Raw genomic sequence first — 18,560 nt, forward strand, 5'->3', positions numbered from 1 at the left:
CATGTTAATCCCCAGTTTGTTTGTTTGGTTTTTTTTCATTTGAAATCACGATAAAGGTCATTTGTCAAAACGGAAGTACTCAGTATCTTTTCTATTAAACAGGATAGTCTGTAGAAGTGTTAAAACAGGAGTAGACCATCTCTTTAATTATTCAGTCTCTGTAGTCTAATAACCAGTAACGATTCTGGAATTCAGTCTCTCTAGTCTAATAACCAGTAATGATTCTGGAATTATTGGCTTGTACAGATATTATGATATTCTTATTTTATTGTGAATGAAAAAAGACCGCATACAGAAAGAACCTCACACCTCACCTTTTGCTTTACGAAACGTATTTGTGGTGAAGCGACAAATGAACACTTTTCCAACAGGTAGACACATTTCAACTGGTCAAACATCTTTTCGACATCATTCTTTTTGATAGGAGTGATATTTTTGCTGGTGCTACGTATCATTACCATTCTGACTAGCCACAGAAAGGAAACAACGCAGCCAAAGAGAACTATCACTGCACACACGAAGAGACCAATAGCTGCTTCACGCAAACTTCCTTGACCTGCACCATGGAAAAAGAAAAATGATTTTATTTAATTCAGATATCACTAAAATTGCCCAGTTTCTTCTGTGCTGCAAGGGGAACCATGTACGATCCATCACCCGTATACTCCCATGCCGATATATTTGTTTTTTGTTTTAATTTTATTTCGTTTTCCCCTTACAGTCAAGAATTTTTACACACCTACCAACTCATTGAAACATATTATTTACATATGCACGCACACATATCCTCGTGCACACAATAACCTCGTATAAATGATATTGTGTACATGCATAAAGGACGTGTTATCTATTTCTTCAATAATTTGAATCAGTCTCTCATTCAATCCAGACACCACGGTATGGTTTTTCATTCAGATTACCTACATGTATACCATATTTAGAAAAGATTTGTTTTCTACCCTTTTTCTTTAAGCGAAAAAAAGACCAGCTGAGTTAGAGGAGAGATGTCTGGTCGCTAATTAAACCCTTCTCAAAGTCTCAAAGTAGAATGAACTTGGCTTGGAGGTTCTCCTGCGGTGCCCAGTCACAACCTCTTATATCGAAGACATAAGCGTAGTATAACAGATAGGTCCGAATCAGCTAGGGCCACCTCAAAAATTCAAGAGAGGGTAATGGTGCACCTGTGAATCTCAAACTCAGGTGTCCTTACCATGGTTTGCATTCATACACTTACCTGCTTTCAGAGACAACATGGATGCGATAGCTACAACGGTTCCCCCAGCCGCCTAGGGAATATGACAAAATAGGAAAAAAGTGAAATAAAAACAACATCAACAACATAGTATTCTAGCAATCTCTTGTCGTAATGCCTTATCGTATTAATATGGCAAGTATGTAACAAAACTTTTTCAAAACTTAAACGAAATTACATTTGGATAATAAAAGCGCAAGTGGCAAAGATTCATCGATATATTATTTTATGCTCGAAAATGGAAGAGCAGTTGGATCAACTATAAGAAACTTTTATGAGGTCAAGACAGAACTTCCACAGCACTTTAGCAATACATCTAGACTGAATAGCAATTATGGGAGCCGTCATGTCGAAGTCAAACCACGTGCATTTTTACCTTAATAATCTACAAGATTTTACACCATTAATCAAAGACAGTTCATTTACCTGTCCCACGAAATAACTTTGAATAGAAGGGCCCTGAAGGTCGTCTTGAAGCCGACCAGCCATCGCCAGGATTCCAGATTGGAACACAGCGGAAGAAACTGTATACGAAGCAGATTTAGAAATAGTCATCACTAATTCGACGATATATATATATATATATATATATATATATATATATATATTCTTTTCATAAAAGTTGTTTTAAAAAGTCAACAAGTTATCAACGACGTGTTGCTAAATCGTTGCGACCGTTAGAAATCGGGAAATCAAGTTGAGTCTTTCAATTGTCAAGTGACTCTCAAATCATCTTAGTAGTAGCCTATATAGCATTCATTTATTTCTGGTTTGAATTTTAGGGAGTTTTTTTTTTCTTGCTAACGTTACTATCCTGGAAAAAAGAACAGTAGTTTCTTCAGTTCAAAGAGACAAAATAAGATAAGTGATTTCTTAAATGGAAAGGGATTTTTAATTTCCAGTATCTCCTATAATATATTTAATCCAATGCCTTTACAGCAATTCCTAATCTCAATCACTTGAGTACAAACTCTGTACCCGGTATGACCAATGAATTTATAGAGTTGTCTAAAACTTGGTTATACAGTAGTGAGTGCAGGGTTTCAGAATTTATAGTAACTGGGGTGAACAACCAGAATGTTTTCAAAATTCGTAACAAATAACAATGAGCAAGAAACCTAAGAATACATGACTATATCGGTGCTAAAGGAAGTAGAACAAAAGGAGAAAGCATGCAAAACTTGTACATAAGTGGACTTGTTCGGGAAGTGGTATTGTGATGGAATTACATAGCTACATTACTGGAATGTGTGAGCTTCCAATGTTATCAACCTTGTTCAGTGTATTATGTTTTGCCATGGGTGTTTTTGTACCATGGATTTATGTACTATTTGATGTAAGATTAGATAAATAATGTCTGTAACACTCTTTTAAAGTTTATAAATGACATTTCCATTTCTGATCGGGAGGCTAAGTTTCAAAGTGCATTGTAATGCTTCTTTTAAATTGAGCCAATTTGGCCAGAACGACAACAGAGAAAAACAGTATTCTTAATATGTGTGTATACATATGTACAGTATGTCCCAAAAATAATTACAACGGAAGCCTCCGCAATGATATCTTTAAAAATGGTGAATCAATCTAAATACAAAATTCAGGGTATGAAACTATAACTCCTTGCCCACATCTTACAGAAAACCCCACTCGATTTGCTTCAGTGGTCAAAGAGAAATACGGAATTTTGTAGAGGATGTCGGGAATCTCTTCTGTCCAAGTTCTGTCTATTATTCACACACGAGATCATCAAAATGCTAAACTCGGAAGAATCCGATTCATGACATGCTTTACAACAATCCACATTTCTCTGTGACCGCTTAATCAAATCGAATGGGGATTTCTGCAAAATAGAGCTAAAATGTTATATCTTAAGACCCTGAAGTAGCATTTAGAAATTTAATCATATTGGGCATTATCAATGCGAAAATCTGATTGTATTTTTTTTTTTTTTTTTTGGGGGGGGGGGACATACTGCAGTAAGTCGCCCCAAAAATTACAATCAGATTTTCGAATTGATAGCACCCAATATATATGATCAACCTGTCTAGGTGCTACTTCAGGGTCTTAAAATATAACATCTTAGCTCTACTTAGCAGAAAATCCCATTCAATTTGGTTAAGCGGTCACAGAGAAATGTGGATTGTTCTAAAGCATGTCATAAGTCTCATTCTTCCCATTTTAGCAATTCAATGCTCTTGTGTGTGAATAATAGACAGAATTTAGACAGAAGAGATTCCCGACATCCTCTACAAAATTCCTCATTTCTCTTTGACCACTGAAGCAAATTGAATGGGATTTTCTGTGGGCAATGAGTTTTAGTTTCATACCCTGAATTTGTAGATTGATTTTTAGATTGATTCACTATTTTTAAAGATATCATTGCGGAGGGCCCCGTTGTAATTTTTTTTTTGGACATACTGTATACACTATATACATATATACATATATATGATATAAATCACATTAAGTAAGTTCTTACCACTGAAGACGAATATGGTGAACATGGTAATCACGAAAAATGTTCCTGGCCCTGTGAGAAAGACAACATAGGAGAGAGTTATCCCATTAAAGAGGAAATCCACCCAAAAATGAGTAAAGTCTAAAAGAAGAGAAAAATTCCCTACAGAACATTTCAAATATAAAAACAAATTGACAAGAATAAAGGAAGTTATGACATAGTCCTTATGAATATTCAAATGATTAAGTTGATTATCTCATGTCCTCATTCCTGTATAGATTACGAAATTCGGAAAAATGTAAAACCACATTCGCATACCAAAATATATCAGAGTTACAATTTGTTACAATCTTTGTGTGGTTGTAAAGCTAGTTCATACAGCTAAAATATTAGATTTTTGTCAATTTTGTATATTACTTTTTGAGAGCATGATGCCATCAATTTGCTGATTTAAATATTCATATGGAGTGGTCAAGACGTGTTTCCCCCCCCCCCCCCCCAAAAAAAAAAATGAAATTTAAAATGTCATAACTTTCTTCTTTTTTTGTACGAGTTTTGTCATTTTTGCATTGCTCTACAGGGATTTTTTTTCTCTCTTTCTTATGAATTTGAAAAAAAAAGATGGATTGGATTTCTTCTTTAAATAATGGTAAGTCACGATACAATAACGAGCTCGGAAAGGCATGGGTCAATAGGAAAATATACAAATACATATATATATATATATATATATATATATATATATACAAGGATTGACTTACAACGCTTCTACCACTGAAGTCGCACACGTCATTAAGAAAAATTCAATACTGAAATCTGAACATAATTATGATCAAAACTTTTTACTGTAGTATTTTTTTTTACTAAAACTGTATTTTACACTTGTAAACTTTGTGCGTTAAAAAAAAACCTCGTGCAAGAACGAAATATTATGCATCTGAGAGGTTTGAAATGAAGCATATATATACAATTAACCAGTAGGTTATTTGTTCAATGCTAAAAATGAATAAAGTAGAATCAAAGACAAAGGATAAGATAAGAAAGTGATCGAAATTTCCGAACGCATTCGAGAAAGATATTTTGATATGACAAAAAACGCATATTACATAAGGTGATGGTATCATCGGATCACCGTCTTACTCACATTGCGAAGAATCAACTACTGCTAGAATCACAGTGATGAGAAAGCTCACGCCCATGACTACTGCACTCGTCAATGTTGCCATCTGTGAATGCCTTTAAATGAATCATAACAGTTGATTACGAAATCATAACAATTTATTACGAAATGAATAATTCGCTTTGCCTTCGTAACACACGGCACCGTCAATGAGAATTATGGTGTTTACAAGTCATCAAGTCGTGCATGTTTATGTCAAAGACATTATACATTATACGCATGCATATGATAATAATGATTCATATAATGTTTAATATATAAATACATGTTATATTGGCCTATATTTATCAATTTATTTATCTATCTACTTATCTATCTATTCATTACATTCAACTTATTTCCATAACTTTATGTAGATCTGTGGCTAAAAGTCTTGCAATAAATTTTCCCCATTTGGGGAATATGAACTCATATATTAAATAAATCATTACAGATATATAAAATGATATATCGTCGCCTGATTTACTGTGTCATGAGTAAGAAAGTAGTCATATTTGAGTGACAAGGAGAGTGCAGCTCAAAGAAAATTCTTCAAGTGCTTTGAAAACTCTCTACAGCTGACCCACTCAATGTTTAACCTAAAAACTTCGTCTGCAATTGGCGATCGATATATCGAGTGTTATGCGGAAAACTCCTCTGGCGAAATCTGATTTTTTTAAATATAAAGCAGTGAAAACAAAAGCAGAATAACTCAAATTCTATTTCGATCTTCCTGAAACACCTGACTTACTTGGGTTCGTAAGACGCAGTAAAGTCTTCATTGTAAGTTATGTCATACTGAATTGCGACAATAAGTGTCTACAACTGCAAGGAGAACCGGGAACAACTGAAAAGTATACTTACTTTTTGGGGATGTAGAGAGCCATGAAGAGAGCAATGATATACGGAATGTAATTTGCATATCCGACGTACACAGTGAACTTGTTTTTGTAGTCCACGTCATCGCTCACGTTGGCGAATTTGTAGTCCTTAAAGTACTGTACAAATTAAAATGATTTAATTGCTTTTGTTATCTCTAATCCAGTTAATCTCTAGGCTCCACAATGAAAATCAATTTAACATTCGAAGATGTTTGATTTCAGTATAAAGAGAATAGCAAATGGTATTCTCAATTAGGAGCTGTCAGGTTGACTGAAATACTTTTACTTAATATATTACGCTGAATTAATCGACTGGTTTGATCTGCTTTTACACGATGACTCTGTCGAATTCTCTCATATGCAATATCTTAAGTAATTTGAGCACTACGAAGAGTTAGAAAATTGTAATTATGAACTCCGGCATTTATTACTATCATCTTCGACGTACTAGTAGGTGACAGTCGATATCTCAGCATCACGTTTGCTTTTGTCCTAGCTGTTATTTCTTGTGTACTATGACTATGTTCATGAGACGTTTCGTCTTTAATCGACAATGTAAATTGTTATCATTATGTCATTATACATATACCACAATATACAATGCATAATATTTGATGAACGGAATATTATTTCTCCCTTCTCTTGGTAATAATCGGTGCGTGCATGTGGTGCTTTCAGAAAGATCATCTAATTATCTTGACAATAAACTATATAACTGGGAAAAGCCAGTATTAAAAAAGAATGTGATAGGGTCTGAATTGAAAAGTTGGAAAATGCACACCAGTGACCATAAAGATTCGATAAAGAACATAATATTTTTTTATGAGTTATGTCTTTTGCTCTCAGGTGGTCAGCCATGAATGCAAATTTCAATAAGCTATTCTGAATTTAACATTCAAGCATATAGTGATGCCATGCCAGGCAATGTTGACAGCTCATTTTGTTTTTGGCTGTTCATCATGCCGTGTGTAAGTAATTTTCAAAAGGCCCGGTCAAAAGGGTAAATCCAAGGATGCGCCAATCAAAAAGATGTGGAAGATTATTACTGAGATAAGAGAGAAGTAATCGATGAAACTCAGATTTCCAAGCTCTTTTGGGGACTGTATTTATCATATACATACATGGGGCCTATGTGTTGTATATATATATGTGTGTGTGTGTGTGTGTGTGTGCGTGTGCTTATGTTGTCATCATCACCATCATTTATTATCACTGAAATAACTTACGTTAATGACATTTTCTCCGTTTTCCATCTGAAATTGTCAAATAATGTAATTGTTCATTAAAGGACAAGTTCACCTTCATAAACATAAGGATTGAGAAAATGCAACAATATTAGTAGAACACATCAGTGAAAGTTTGAGGAAAATTGGACAATCGATGCAAAAGTTATGAATTTTTTGAATTTTTGTGTTGGAACCGCTGGATGAGGAGACTACTACAGCTTGTGAGTCATATGCATACAACAGTATAAATAAAATGTAAAAGAAAATTCAACATATTTTCACTTTTTTCGCATAATAAAAGAGCACTTGACTTGCCTCTTTCTAAAGGCAGGGGGAATGATATTACCCATAACATTTGTCGGTAACGAGTCAGGGGAATGTGTACTTTTTTCAAAAGATGGAATTTTGTGAAATTTTCTTTATATTTTCCTTATATTGTTGTACGCATGTGACATCTAAGTTATTCATACACTGCAGTAGTCTTCTCATCCAGCGGGTACTGCACAAAAACTTCAAAAATTCATAACTTTTGAACGGATTGTCTGATTTTCCTCAAACTTTCAATGATGTGTTCTACTAATATTGCTACATTCTCTAAATCCTTATGTTTATGAAGGTGAACTTGTCTTTTAAAACAAGAACTTAACGTAAAAACAACATAAATACATGCATAATTATGAAAGTGCCTATAATAATTATCAAAAATAACTTTGTAGGACTTACATGCAGAGGTTTCAGTTAAAAACCACAACATACCGGTGCAGCTGTAATGAAACTGTTCCAAGGAAAGAGAGTACCGATGCCAAACAGAGCGAAAATACATTGCACAAGAGATCTGTGAACAAAATGACGGGACAAGAACATGTAATGAAAACACATACTATATCGCATGCACGAACGCACTCATCCAATGCGCAGACCACAACGTAATGACGAATCCTTGAAATAATGTTCCTGTTGATTGCATATGAAATAAAAAGCCACGAATCGTTACATATCTCCAGGAATATGATAAACACTTCTGTGTTACGAATGATTTGAGAGCGGTAAACGGCCATTTTACAGATTGAGACACGGAAAGCGATCAAACTCCCGCATTTACACACGTCACTCGAGCTTCGATGATATTAAACAGTAAATGATGTGTTATCTTCTAAACTTCCTATAGTGAACTAAACGCTTTCCATCTATGAATGTGATTGAAAGAAAAAAATATATATATACATATGTATATACATTTATATAAATATTATTATTATTATTATATATATATATATATATATATATATAATTGCTCCGCGTAATGGCAGTACTAGATATAGCAATAACGTCACAATAATAGGGGAATGCATTACTAATGCCAATTGCCTTGATTTTAATTCAAAATCAAGGCAATTGGCATTTAATGTATTCCTCTCATTATCATTGCTATGTATATATGATCATATATATACACATATATGTATATATATATACACATATATGTATATATATATATATACATATATATATATATATATATAATTATTAGATATGAGTTGTATAATTATATTTTGCATCCCTGCCAATCTCCCCTAAATTATATTGATGATACAAGATTATTGCATAATATCAAGTACACTGCTCACACATCTGTTCATCCTTACTGCATGTACCACCAAGATGACACTTTTATTCGTACTCGTATCTAAACTTTACAGAGCAAACTGCAACCTCGGCAACAATAATGTTCTTATTTTGCTGTGTAGACTGTGACTCACCATGATATAATGAATTTATATTGCGTTCACTTTAGATTTTGAAGTCTTTTCCACTTTTTGTCTCATCGTAGTTATTTTTGTATTCACTACCACGTGCAAACAAGGGGTTGTTTCATGTCAAGTTTTCCTTACTTTTTCCACTTTTTCGGGTGGGTTGTCGTCATCCTAGATGAATCCTGAGTGGTATCAAGCATAGCTGTCCCCGAGGTATTAGCATCGTTGTTCCCTTCCGCATCTGCCATTTTGATGAAGCCGTTTCCTTTCAACGAACACGAAAAATGATCTGGCTCAGAGTATCAAGTAAATCATGGAGCTCTGAACATGTCGTTGAGATTTTTTTTTACACATCTTCAATTTGAAAGCATGTAATATCATTATCTACAGTTTTTATCAACATATCATACTTAGTATCATTCATTTACCACGGCAGAAAACGAGAGAAATTTATAAAGAGGGAAAGCAATAGGTAGGGTATATTAGGTATATTATCGCATGAAACTGTGTAAAATCAGCACGACTGCAAAGGAACGGGCAGAGGAAGCGTGATCGTTGTGATATTATTTCGCAAGTCAGTATATAAGTGTAAAATGTCACTATTTAGGGTTCTCAAACTATCGACAACAACTATATGACTATGGCTAAGAGTTAAGTGATCGTAGTTGCAACTGCTTTGCTTCTTCCAATAATTTATAGGACTCCTCCCACCTTTTATCAGGACCACTTTGTTTAGTTTGGTTTTGTACTTAGAATATCTCAGCCACTTAAACATTTATTTTCATCGAATAAAATCAAATTTGTAATTTCTCTTAGAATTGCATGCTCATTAAAATTTCATAGAAGTTGTTTATGATTATCTCACAAAAAATTTAGAACCTAAATCCCCATGTCAACCAAAACTATTTTAGAGGCCTATACCATCCCTCTAATCTACATACTTTTCTTCAGGCCTCTTCCCGCCGATGTGCCCATGCAGGGTAAAAGCAGAGTGCTCCCTGATTTAAAATTCCAGGGTGTGTTCATTCGTTTGTCGGTTTCGGATTTGTTTCATGTGGCCACTATAATGAAAGCAGTTATATGATTATTAAGAGGAGCAAGCTACACTCAGCGGCTTTAAGTTCCCTCCGACCTATTCCGCCATGGACTTGAAATCAATCCAATTTGAGGTGCGGTGATATCATTCAATTTGCTCCTGTTCTATCTCTCTTTGAATGGAATTATAGCACGATTGCTTTTACTACGGCAGGTTGTGGGAAAGTTCAAATCCAAAATGAGACAAGCTATAGGCAAGATCTGGTCATGTCTATGAGTTGCGTTTCTGGAGCTGTTGTAAGACTATCGTACCCACAATACGCTGCAAGCTTGTGATATGAAGATACTCCCATTGATGTCGTGACATTTTCACCGCGGATCAACGCTGATCAACATTACTCCACAACCTTGCATTATTAACTACAACGCACATTCATTCATACACGGTTCGTGAACACCAGTTCTCAAACGTTCTTTCAACGTATAGCACAGGGAAATAATGTAAAAGAAAATTGTGATGACTTACTGCTTATTACGGTGTTTCACGACGAAGTCGAATATGACACTAAACCAGCTAATTATGCCCTCCAGAAAAAATATCCATCTCAGGCACAGTATAATAGTCCTCTCTACAACGTATACTAGTAGTCCACTGCATGCACATCCCGTGTCGCTCACGTAGACACCGTCATCAACCCATGAAATGAGTGGCGGTGAACTGCATGCTAGTCGGAAAGGGGGAGAAGGAGGGGGAGGGGATTTGACAGCAGTGTATATTACAGACAGAAATCTATCCGGTATGTCGGTATCTTATTGAGGAAACTTAGATTCATCTGATAAGGACTGGTGCGGGATTCGATTGCATTCGATTTTGTGTGTGTGTGTGTGTGTGTGTGTGTGGGTGTGTGGTTTTCTTTTGATTTAAAGGTACAGTATACCATTGGGAGCAGTGCTTTGAAAAATGTTAGACTGATATCTCACTTGATGCATATGTGTAGGTCAGTTGTATCACAAAACATCGCAACAAAAAAAATCGCAATAAAGCCTAAAATAAAAGGAGATATCACTATTTTTCTCACATATAATAAACCATAACTGTAGACGGTTTTGTCTAGAGACAATTTTATTATAACTATTGTTCACATTTTGTATATTTAACAATACTTGATAATGATTATAATGATTCAAATTTTTACATTGGTTGTTTCTATCCACAACTCACAATTTAGAATTATTTTGAAGCACTGCAGCTGGGTTTTGTTTCATCTGCAAATGGTAAATAATGCCTTTAATTTAATGAAATGAAATTTAATCCGAAATATGATCAAGAAAGACATGTTGAATATGATGGAGCACGCAAACCACTTTTGTTTGGATTGGACTAGTGGCAGTTTCATGTTCAAGTTATGTTAACACTTTTCTCGCTTTATTCGTAATGTTGAGATGGATTTTCTGGTCTTGAGAAAAAGCGGTTATGATCTTAACTTTTATTTCCAAGTCTATACTACATAAGCCCCTTCGAAACTAACTGGAAACAACCCTCCCTCTTACTCCTCGCTCATCAAAGCGTCTCAACCCTTTTTACCTACCCACACCCCAACCCCCTTCACCTTCACTTGACCACATTAAGCAATCGTGCCTTTTTCATTGGGGATTCCCCCTTTCCCGACCACACCTAATGATGCCCTAGATGGGGATTCCCGTTCGGGGAAGGATTTTTTCCACTGTCGATTTAACTGTACATGCCAGCATCATTATCATGAGCAGGATGTCATCTGTTGACTTGGAGCCAGAGAATGTCATGCGGCTAATTAAGCTGTGTTGCATACTAGACTACTGTTTGGCAGCGGTGTATTTAACACAGCTTAATAAAGTACCCTCCAGTGCATGTACAATGTACAGTATTATTATGCACATCAGTGTACATGGATACAATGTAAAGAACATGCTACATACAGGACAATGGTGTATCACCCGTAAATTATAATGTAATGAAAAATTTTAATGTAATAGAGACCCTAAATGAGACACATTAAACTTAACTACATGACCCTGAATATCATATCAACCTTAATTTGATACATCTTGACCCTATTTAGATGTAACATTTTCACCCTCAATGTAACATCCAACTCAGATCAGTTCAGTTCAGTTCAGTTCAGTTCAAATTTATTTCATATTTCCATTTTCTCAATGATGAGATTACAAAATTATTGACAATAAAACAAGAATACAAAATATATACAATCATGTCTTTTGATTGAAGAAGAAGAAAAAAAAAACATTCTTGACACAAATGTACATGGTCATATCATATGAAGATGTCACAAATAAGTATCAGAAATAATGGGGCCTACATAAAAGCTTTAACGCTTGTAAAACTGTAGGTTCCCAAATTCATAGGCATATAGTTATACGGAGAACGGATATGTTTGTCTTGACCAACTAAAATTATATCAGTACAAAAATCGATAAAGAATAAAGTAATGAACCACATAGATATCGCACAAACCAGACTGTATACGGATCTCGCGGTGTTTGAAAAAGAATGCTATGTATTAAAAGATGTATCGGTACCATTAAATAACTTTAATAACTTGGTGCTGCGGACAAGGACAAAAGACTGGGAGTATAAAAAAAGTTGCTAAACACTTGGAAGTGTGTATCCACTAAGTAATAACTGTTTTAATTTGCGTTTGAAGGTGAATAAAGACAAAGAAGAAGTATTATCTTGATGGAGGTCATTCCAATATCTGGGTCCAGTAAATATAATTGTTTTCTTTGCAAAAATAGTGCGAGTACGAGTGCGAGTACGGGGAACTCAATGTATTATAACATCCTAAAAATAGTAAAGGCCTACATTTTCCTCTTACTGTGGTGATCCCCCCTATAGGACCTATAATGTAATGCATTTTAACATTGAATGTATAATATTCAGAAACTTAGTGTATAAACTCTCACATAGTCTCATTTTTAACACGCACCAAAGCCTGCATGTATGATGTATTATCCAAACCGTTGATTTACGGTGAGGCTGCGACCTGCATTATTCATGTTTACACATAAAACCAGTTACCTGCAATGAAAGACAAAGTGAATTTTAAAAAATCATTATGATGGAACCTTGTCCTCCTGTTGACATTGAGGGTAATGTAGGCATAACATTTAGGGTTGATATCAAATTTACATGTATTGGCAATGCATGTATAAGGACCTATTACATTTAAGGGTGGACTTCGTTGCATTATTTTGTGGTTCAAATGCATGCACTATACCAACATTATAGTGTGGATATTAGGGCCTATGGGCAAAAAGCGCGTAGGAGTGGCAGATGAAAATATGGCAGCCCCCCCCCCCCCCCCCCCCCCCCATCTTGGGCTTTTATAGGGTTAAACAAGGGTAGTCACCTTCTGTAGTCTGCTACATCTGAACAAGGCGATTAGACGAGTTTTGAGAAGTCTCCTCGCTTTCTAATCCTAAACAAGGCGATTAGGTGAGCTTTGAGATGTCATCTTCTCTCCTCATCCAGAACGAGACGATTAGTTGAGTTTAGGGAAGTCGTCTTCTCCTCTTCTCATCCTGAACAAGGCGATTAAATGACATCTGAGAAGTCACCTTCTCGCCTTCTTATCCTAATGAGGCGTGTAGGTGAATTTAGAGAAGTCGTCTTCTCTCCTTCTCATCTGAAAGAGGTGATTGGGTGTGTTGTGAGAAGCCACGTTGTCACCTTTTCATCCAGGACAAAGCGATTAAGTGAGTTTGAGAAAGGCGATTTGGTGAGTTTTGAAAGGTCACCTTCTTTCCTTCTCATCCTAAAGCAAGTAGGTGAGTTTTGAGAAGACACCTTGTCCCGTTTTCAACCTGAACAAAGGGATTAAGTGAGTTTTAAGAACTATGTTTGTGCGTTTTCATCCTGAACTAGGCGAGGAGGTGAGTTTTGAAAAGTCGTCTTCAGGCTCATCTTGAACAAGGCGATTAAGTGAGTTTTGAGAAATTACCTTCTCGCCTTCGAATCCTTAACGATTGAAGCGATTAAGGCGTCCTCTCTCCTTCTCGTCATGAACAAGGCGATTGAGTGAGTTTAGAGAAGTCTCCCTTTCGCCTTCTCATTCTGAACAAGGCGATTGAGTGAGTTTTGAAAAGGTGACTAGGTGAGTTTTGACAGGTCACCTTCTCGCATTCTCATCCTGAACAAGGTAAGTAGGTGAGTTTTTATAAGACACCTTGTCGCCTCTTCAGCCTGAACAAGGCGATTAAATGAGTTTTGAGAAGTCGTCTTCTGTCTTTCTCATCATGAACAGGAAAATGAGCCTGATTAAACGTCTCATTTTTCAAAAGGTCAAGTTTTAGGGTTTATTTTTGTTTTCGAACATACTGATTATAAGTGAGTTCTGAGAAGTTGTCTTCTCGCCTTCTCATCCTGAACAAGGTGATTAAGTGAGTGATGAGAAGACACCTTTTCTCCTCCTTTCCTGAATGAGGCGATTAAGTGAGTTTTGGGATGTCACCTTCTCGCCTTTATATCTTTAACAAGGCGATCATGAGTTCTAGGGAGTTGTCTTCTCGCTTTCTCATCCTGAACAAGGTGATTAAGTGAGTGATGAGAAGACACCTTTTCTCCTCCTTTCCTGAATGAGGCGATTAAGTGAGTTTGGGGATGTCACCTTCTCGCCTTTATTATCTTTAACAAGGCGATTAAGTGAGTTCCAGGGAGTTGTCTTCTCTCCTTCTCATCCTGAACAAGGTGATTAAGTGAGTTATGAGAAGACACCTTTTCTCCTCCTTTCCTGAATGAGGCGATTAAGTGAGTTTTGGGATGTCACCTTCTCGCCTTTATTATCTTTAACAAGGCGATCATGAGTTCTAGGGAGTTGTCTTCTCGCTTTCTCATCCTGAACAAGGTGATTAAGTGAGTTATGAGAAGACACCTTTTCTCCTTCCTGAATGAGGCGATTAAGAGTGTTAGTGAGTTTTGGGATGTCACCTTCTCGCCTTTATATCTTTAACAAGGCGATCATGAGTTCTAGGGAGTTGTCTTCTCGCTTTCTCATCCTGAACAAGGTGATTAAGTGAGTGATGAGAAGACACATTTTCTCCTCCTTTCCTGAATGAGGCGATTAAGTGAGTTTGGGGATGTCACCTTCTCGCCTTTATTATCTTTAACAAGGCGATTAAGTGAGTTCCAGGGAGTTGTCTTCTCTCCTTCTCATCCTGAACAAGGTGATTAAGTGAGTTATGAGAAGACACCTTTTCTCCTCCTTTCCTGAATGAGGCGATTAAGTGAGTTTGGGGATGTCACCTTCTCGCCTTTATTATCTTTAACAAGGCGATCATGAGTTCTAGGGAGTTGTCTTCTCGCTTTCTCATCCTGAACAAGGTGATTAAGTGAGTGATGAGAAGACACCTTTTCTCCTCCTTTCCTGAATGAGGCGATTAAGTGAGTTTGGGGATGTCACCTTCTCGCCTTTATTATCTTTAACAAGGCGATTAAGTGAGTTCCAGGGAGTTGTCTTCTCTCCTTCTCATCCTGAACAAGGTGATTAAGTGAGTTATGAGAAGACACCTTTCTCCTCTTTTCTTGAATAAGGCGATTAAATGAATTTTGGGATGTCACCTTCTCGCCTTCATTATCTTTCACAAGGCGATTAAGTGAGTTCTGGGGAGTTGTCTTCTCGCTTTCTCATCCTGAACAAGGCGATTAAGCTAGTTCTAAGAAGTCAGTTATTAAGTGAGTTCTGAGATAATTTTGCATCTTCTCTTCTTATCCTGAACAAAGCGATTAGGTGAGAAGGCTTTGAGAAGTCGTCTTCTTGCATGCGCTCTTGTTCTATGAAGCATTTAAGATTTACTGCAATTACTCAATGCTGTATTCAAATCGACCTAAATAAAGAAATAAATCAATTTTTATTTGGTCAAAATTGCAGTTAAGAGGAATACTCATGTTTCATAACATAGGTTTTTCATGGAACACGGACACCCATCAGGGGCAGCGGAACAATATTGTCCCCTCCCATTTCTAACATGTTCCTATACTCAAAATGATAACCTCATAATGACCTCATAGATTTCGTTCATTGTGCATTGGTTGCATTGTAGTTTTATGGTATTATTTATGCACTTATTTTCCATAAAATCATACCTATGGATATAATGTCCTCTCGTTTCAACCTGTCATTCTCTTGATATTCTTCTGAACAATTCCCAGGACTACTCAAGCGAAAAAAAAAAAACACTGTAAGACACGATGATTCTGATGTACGGGATTCACTCCCCAAATGTAATAAAAGCTGCCGCTCCTGTTTTCTTTTAGGGCCCTAATGAAAAACAATCAGTGTTGAAATAAAACCATGAGTGATTGATTTGAATGTCAAGGCCTGATTTCTCTTCTTTTCTTCTCATAACCAAACAAAATTCCCTTCTGAATGATGACAATGATTACTTCCCAAAACGAAAATTTGGAGCAATATGCACACTGCGCCAGGACACTTTGCATGCACTGCACAAAGGAATGCAATATCCTTTGAAATAATAAAAAATGACAACTTATTATTATCAGGACATTCTTTTACTGAATCCTCCACAATCATAAAAATATGTATGTATTTTGGGGCCTACTATCGATTTAAGCAAGTGCTTATGATAATCTCACCCTCTGTTATCTATCCTATCAAACAAGGTTTTGTATTGAACACTATTATTTTGTAGGACGTTGTGTTATTAAACTTAATTACCGCCTAATTACTTTGTTGTTTACATCACAAGAACTATAATAATGTTAACATTTATCATGGAATACAGTAAAGTTTCTGCAAAAAAAGTAACATGTGCGGCTTATAGATTTTCATGAGCGCTCTCATTATTTAAATCCGATTCTCATAAAACTTCCACAGTTCTACTAACTTGATATTACCATTCTATCCAGTGCAAGTCACCTTGAAGATCCACTGGAGATGTGTTTGAGACAAGTCGAATCGGGGGTGCCTCCCCATCCTCCCCCGAACTACACCATTGATGAAAGGGTGTATGGGTTCAACAGCTGATCTTACAAGCATTCACTACACTCAGAGCACATGAAACTGAACAGGACAAGGGAGTTCACCGTGTAGTCTTACCATACCATTGACAGACTACCACACAACCTCTGTTTGTCTTCGGTAATTGATGATCTCTTACCTACTCACATGTCCCACTCACTTTCCCGTGACATTCATTACTCACGCTATACTGCGGGCACTGGACAACCTTTTCTTAATTTGCTGTTCCCTGTATACGATCTCTTGCAGTCGAATAATCCGAAGGTTATATAGGATGCTCATAAGGCAGAGATGTACACAAGCGAACCTGTCCCCAATGCGTGCATATAATAATAATAATAATAGTGAGACTCTTGTAGAGCGCACATTTCTACCTAAAAAAAGATACTCAAGGCGCTATAGAACAGAGTACATATTGTGTCACGTTACAACAGTATCACAGAAAATAATAAGACAATAAACCAACAAACAATATATACGTACACATACATTACATACAGGCATACAATATTGTCAATTCAAATCAAAAATATACGTCTTGAGATTCTTTTTGAAACTATCAATGGAAGATGCTATATAGTAGGCCTGTGAGTCCTTATTGTATCAAAAAGGGGCCAACATTAGACACAAAACGCACAAAAGTAGTTTTACCCATCAATCCTCCTCCTATAGTAGGCCTACATGTTGATATACTCAGTATGTATATTATGTTTATACATTGAATATACAGTGTACTATGATAGAAGTCTACGTATAAATCTTATAACTTCTATTCCATGATGATTGCGTAATCGACTCCCCCCCCCCCCCCCCTTCACCTTTATAAAAGTTGTTCATCCCAATCTATCCAGTCAAGTATTTGTCTGGTCGTTGAAGTATTCGAGCATAGTAGTTCCTCGCATCATCGCATCGAGAAACGGCAAAAAAGGTTACTAGTACGACATTCGCTAGTCTTCTCTCTAATGCGGTGTGCGTATGGCAAGCCTTTTTTACATTTAAAGTTAATTTCTGATATCACGGATTCCATTTTGTGATATCAAAAAATCAAATTTTTGATATCAAGAATTCAATTTGTGATATCAAGAATCAAATTTGTGATATCACAAATTCACGTATAAGTGTAGCACATGAACTTAATTTGTGATATCAAGAAATCGAATTTGTGATATCACAAAATTCATTCTTGATATCACAAATTCAATTTGTGATATCAGAAATTCGAATTTGTGATATCAAAAATTCAATTTGTGATATCACTGAATGAATTTGTGATATCAGAAATTCGAATTCTTGATATCAAAAATAGGTTTCACGTAAAAAAAACCAATGGTAATTCGTGATATCACAAAATGAATTTTTGATATCACAAATTCGAATTTGTGATATCACGAAATAAATTTGTGATGTCACTAATTTGAATTTGTGACATCAAGAATTCTTATTTGTGATATCAAAAATACGAATTTCTGATATCACAAATTCCATTTTGTGATATCACTAATTGAATTATTGATATCACAAATTTGAATATGTGATATCAGTAATTCACAGGGAATTCGAGCGTTAGTTTTGCGCTGAAATTCAACTGTGAATTCGAGCGTTAGTTGAGCGCAGAAGTACACAGGGATTTCGATCGTTAGTTCAGTGCGGAAAATCGCTGTGAATTCGAGCATTAGTTTAGCGCAGAAATACAAAGTGACTTCGAGCGTAAGTTTTGCGCTGAAATTCACTTGTGAATTCGAGCGTTAGTTGAGCGCTGAAATA

At 36.0% G+C, this 18,560-nt stretch overlaps 1 protein-coding gene across 1 annotated transcript; it reads right to left on the minus strand.

The window, feature by feature from the left end:
- Nucleotides 1-592: 592 nt before the first annotated feature.
- On the minus strand, nucleotides 593-10,395 carry LOC139719354 (equilibrative nucleoside transporter 3-like). Its single transcript, XM_071630769.1, has 9 exons — nucleotides 10,289-10,395; nucleotides 8,866-8,992; nucleotides 7,730-7,808; nucleotides 5,731-5,864; nucleotides 4,852-4,943; nucleotides 3,729-3,779; nucleotides 1,679-1,776; nucleotides 1,235-1,286; nucleotides 593-627 (listed from the first exon to the last, which is right to left on the minus strand). Exons 2-9 carry the CDS (start codon nucleotides 8,973-8,975, stop codon nucleotides 593-595), a joined length of 651 nt encoding a protein of 216 aa, XP_071486870.1. The 5' UTR covers nucleotides 8,976-8,992; nucleotides 10,289-10,395.
- Nucleotides 10,396-18,560: the final 8,165 nt, after the last annotated feature.

The sequence above is a fragment of the Diadema antillarum genome, unplaced genomic scaffold (assembly GCF_040938485.1).
Source record: "Diadema antillarum isolate AM-2024a unplaced genomic scaffold, OU_Dant_1.0 scf00000109, whole genome shotgun sequence".
In the NCBI taxonomy this organism is placed as follows: domain Eukaryota; kingdom Metazoa; phylum Echinodermata; class Echinoidea; order Diadematoida; family Diadematidae; genus Diadema; species Diadema antillarum.

Excerpts from the sequence above, each read along its gene's own strand:
- LOC139719354 (XM_071630769.1), bottom strand. The coding sequence starts at position 8,975 with ATGGCAGATGCGGAAGGGAACAACGATGCTAATACCTCGGGGACAGCT. Across the intron at positions 5,865-7,729 it reads GTTTCATTACAGCTGCACCG|TACTTTAAGGACTACAAATT; the intron begins GTATGTTGTGGT and ends TAATTTGTACAG. Across the intron at positions 1,287-1,678 it reads AAAGTTATTTCGTGGGACAG|GCGGCTGGGGGAACCGTTGT; the intron begins GTAAATGAACTG and ends CATATTCCCTAG.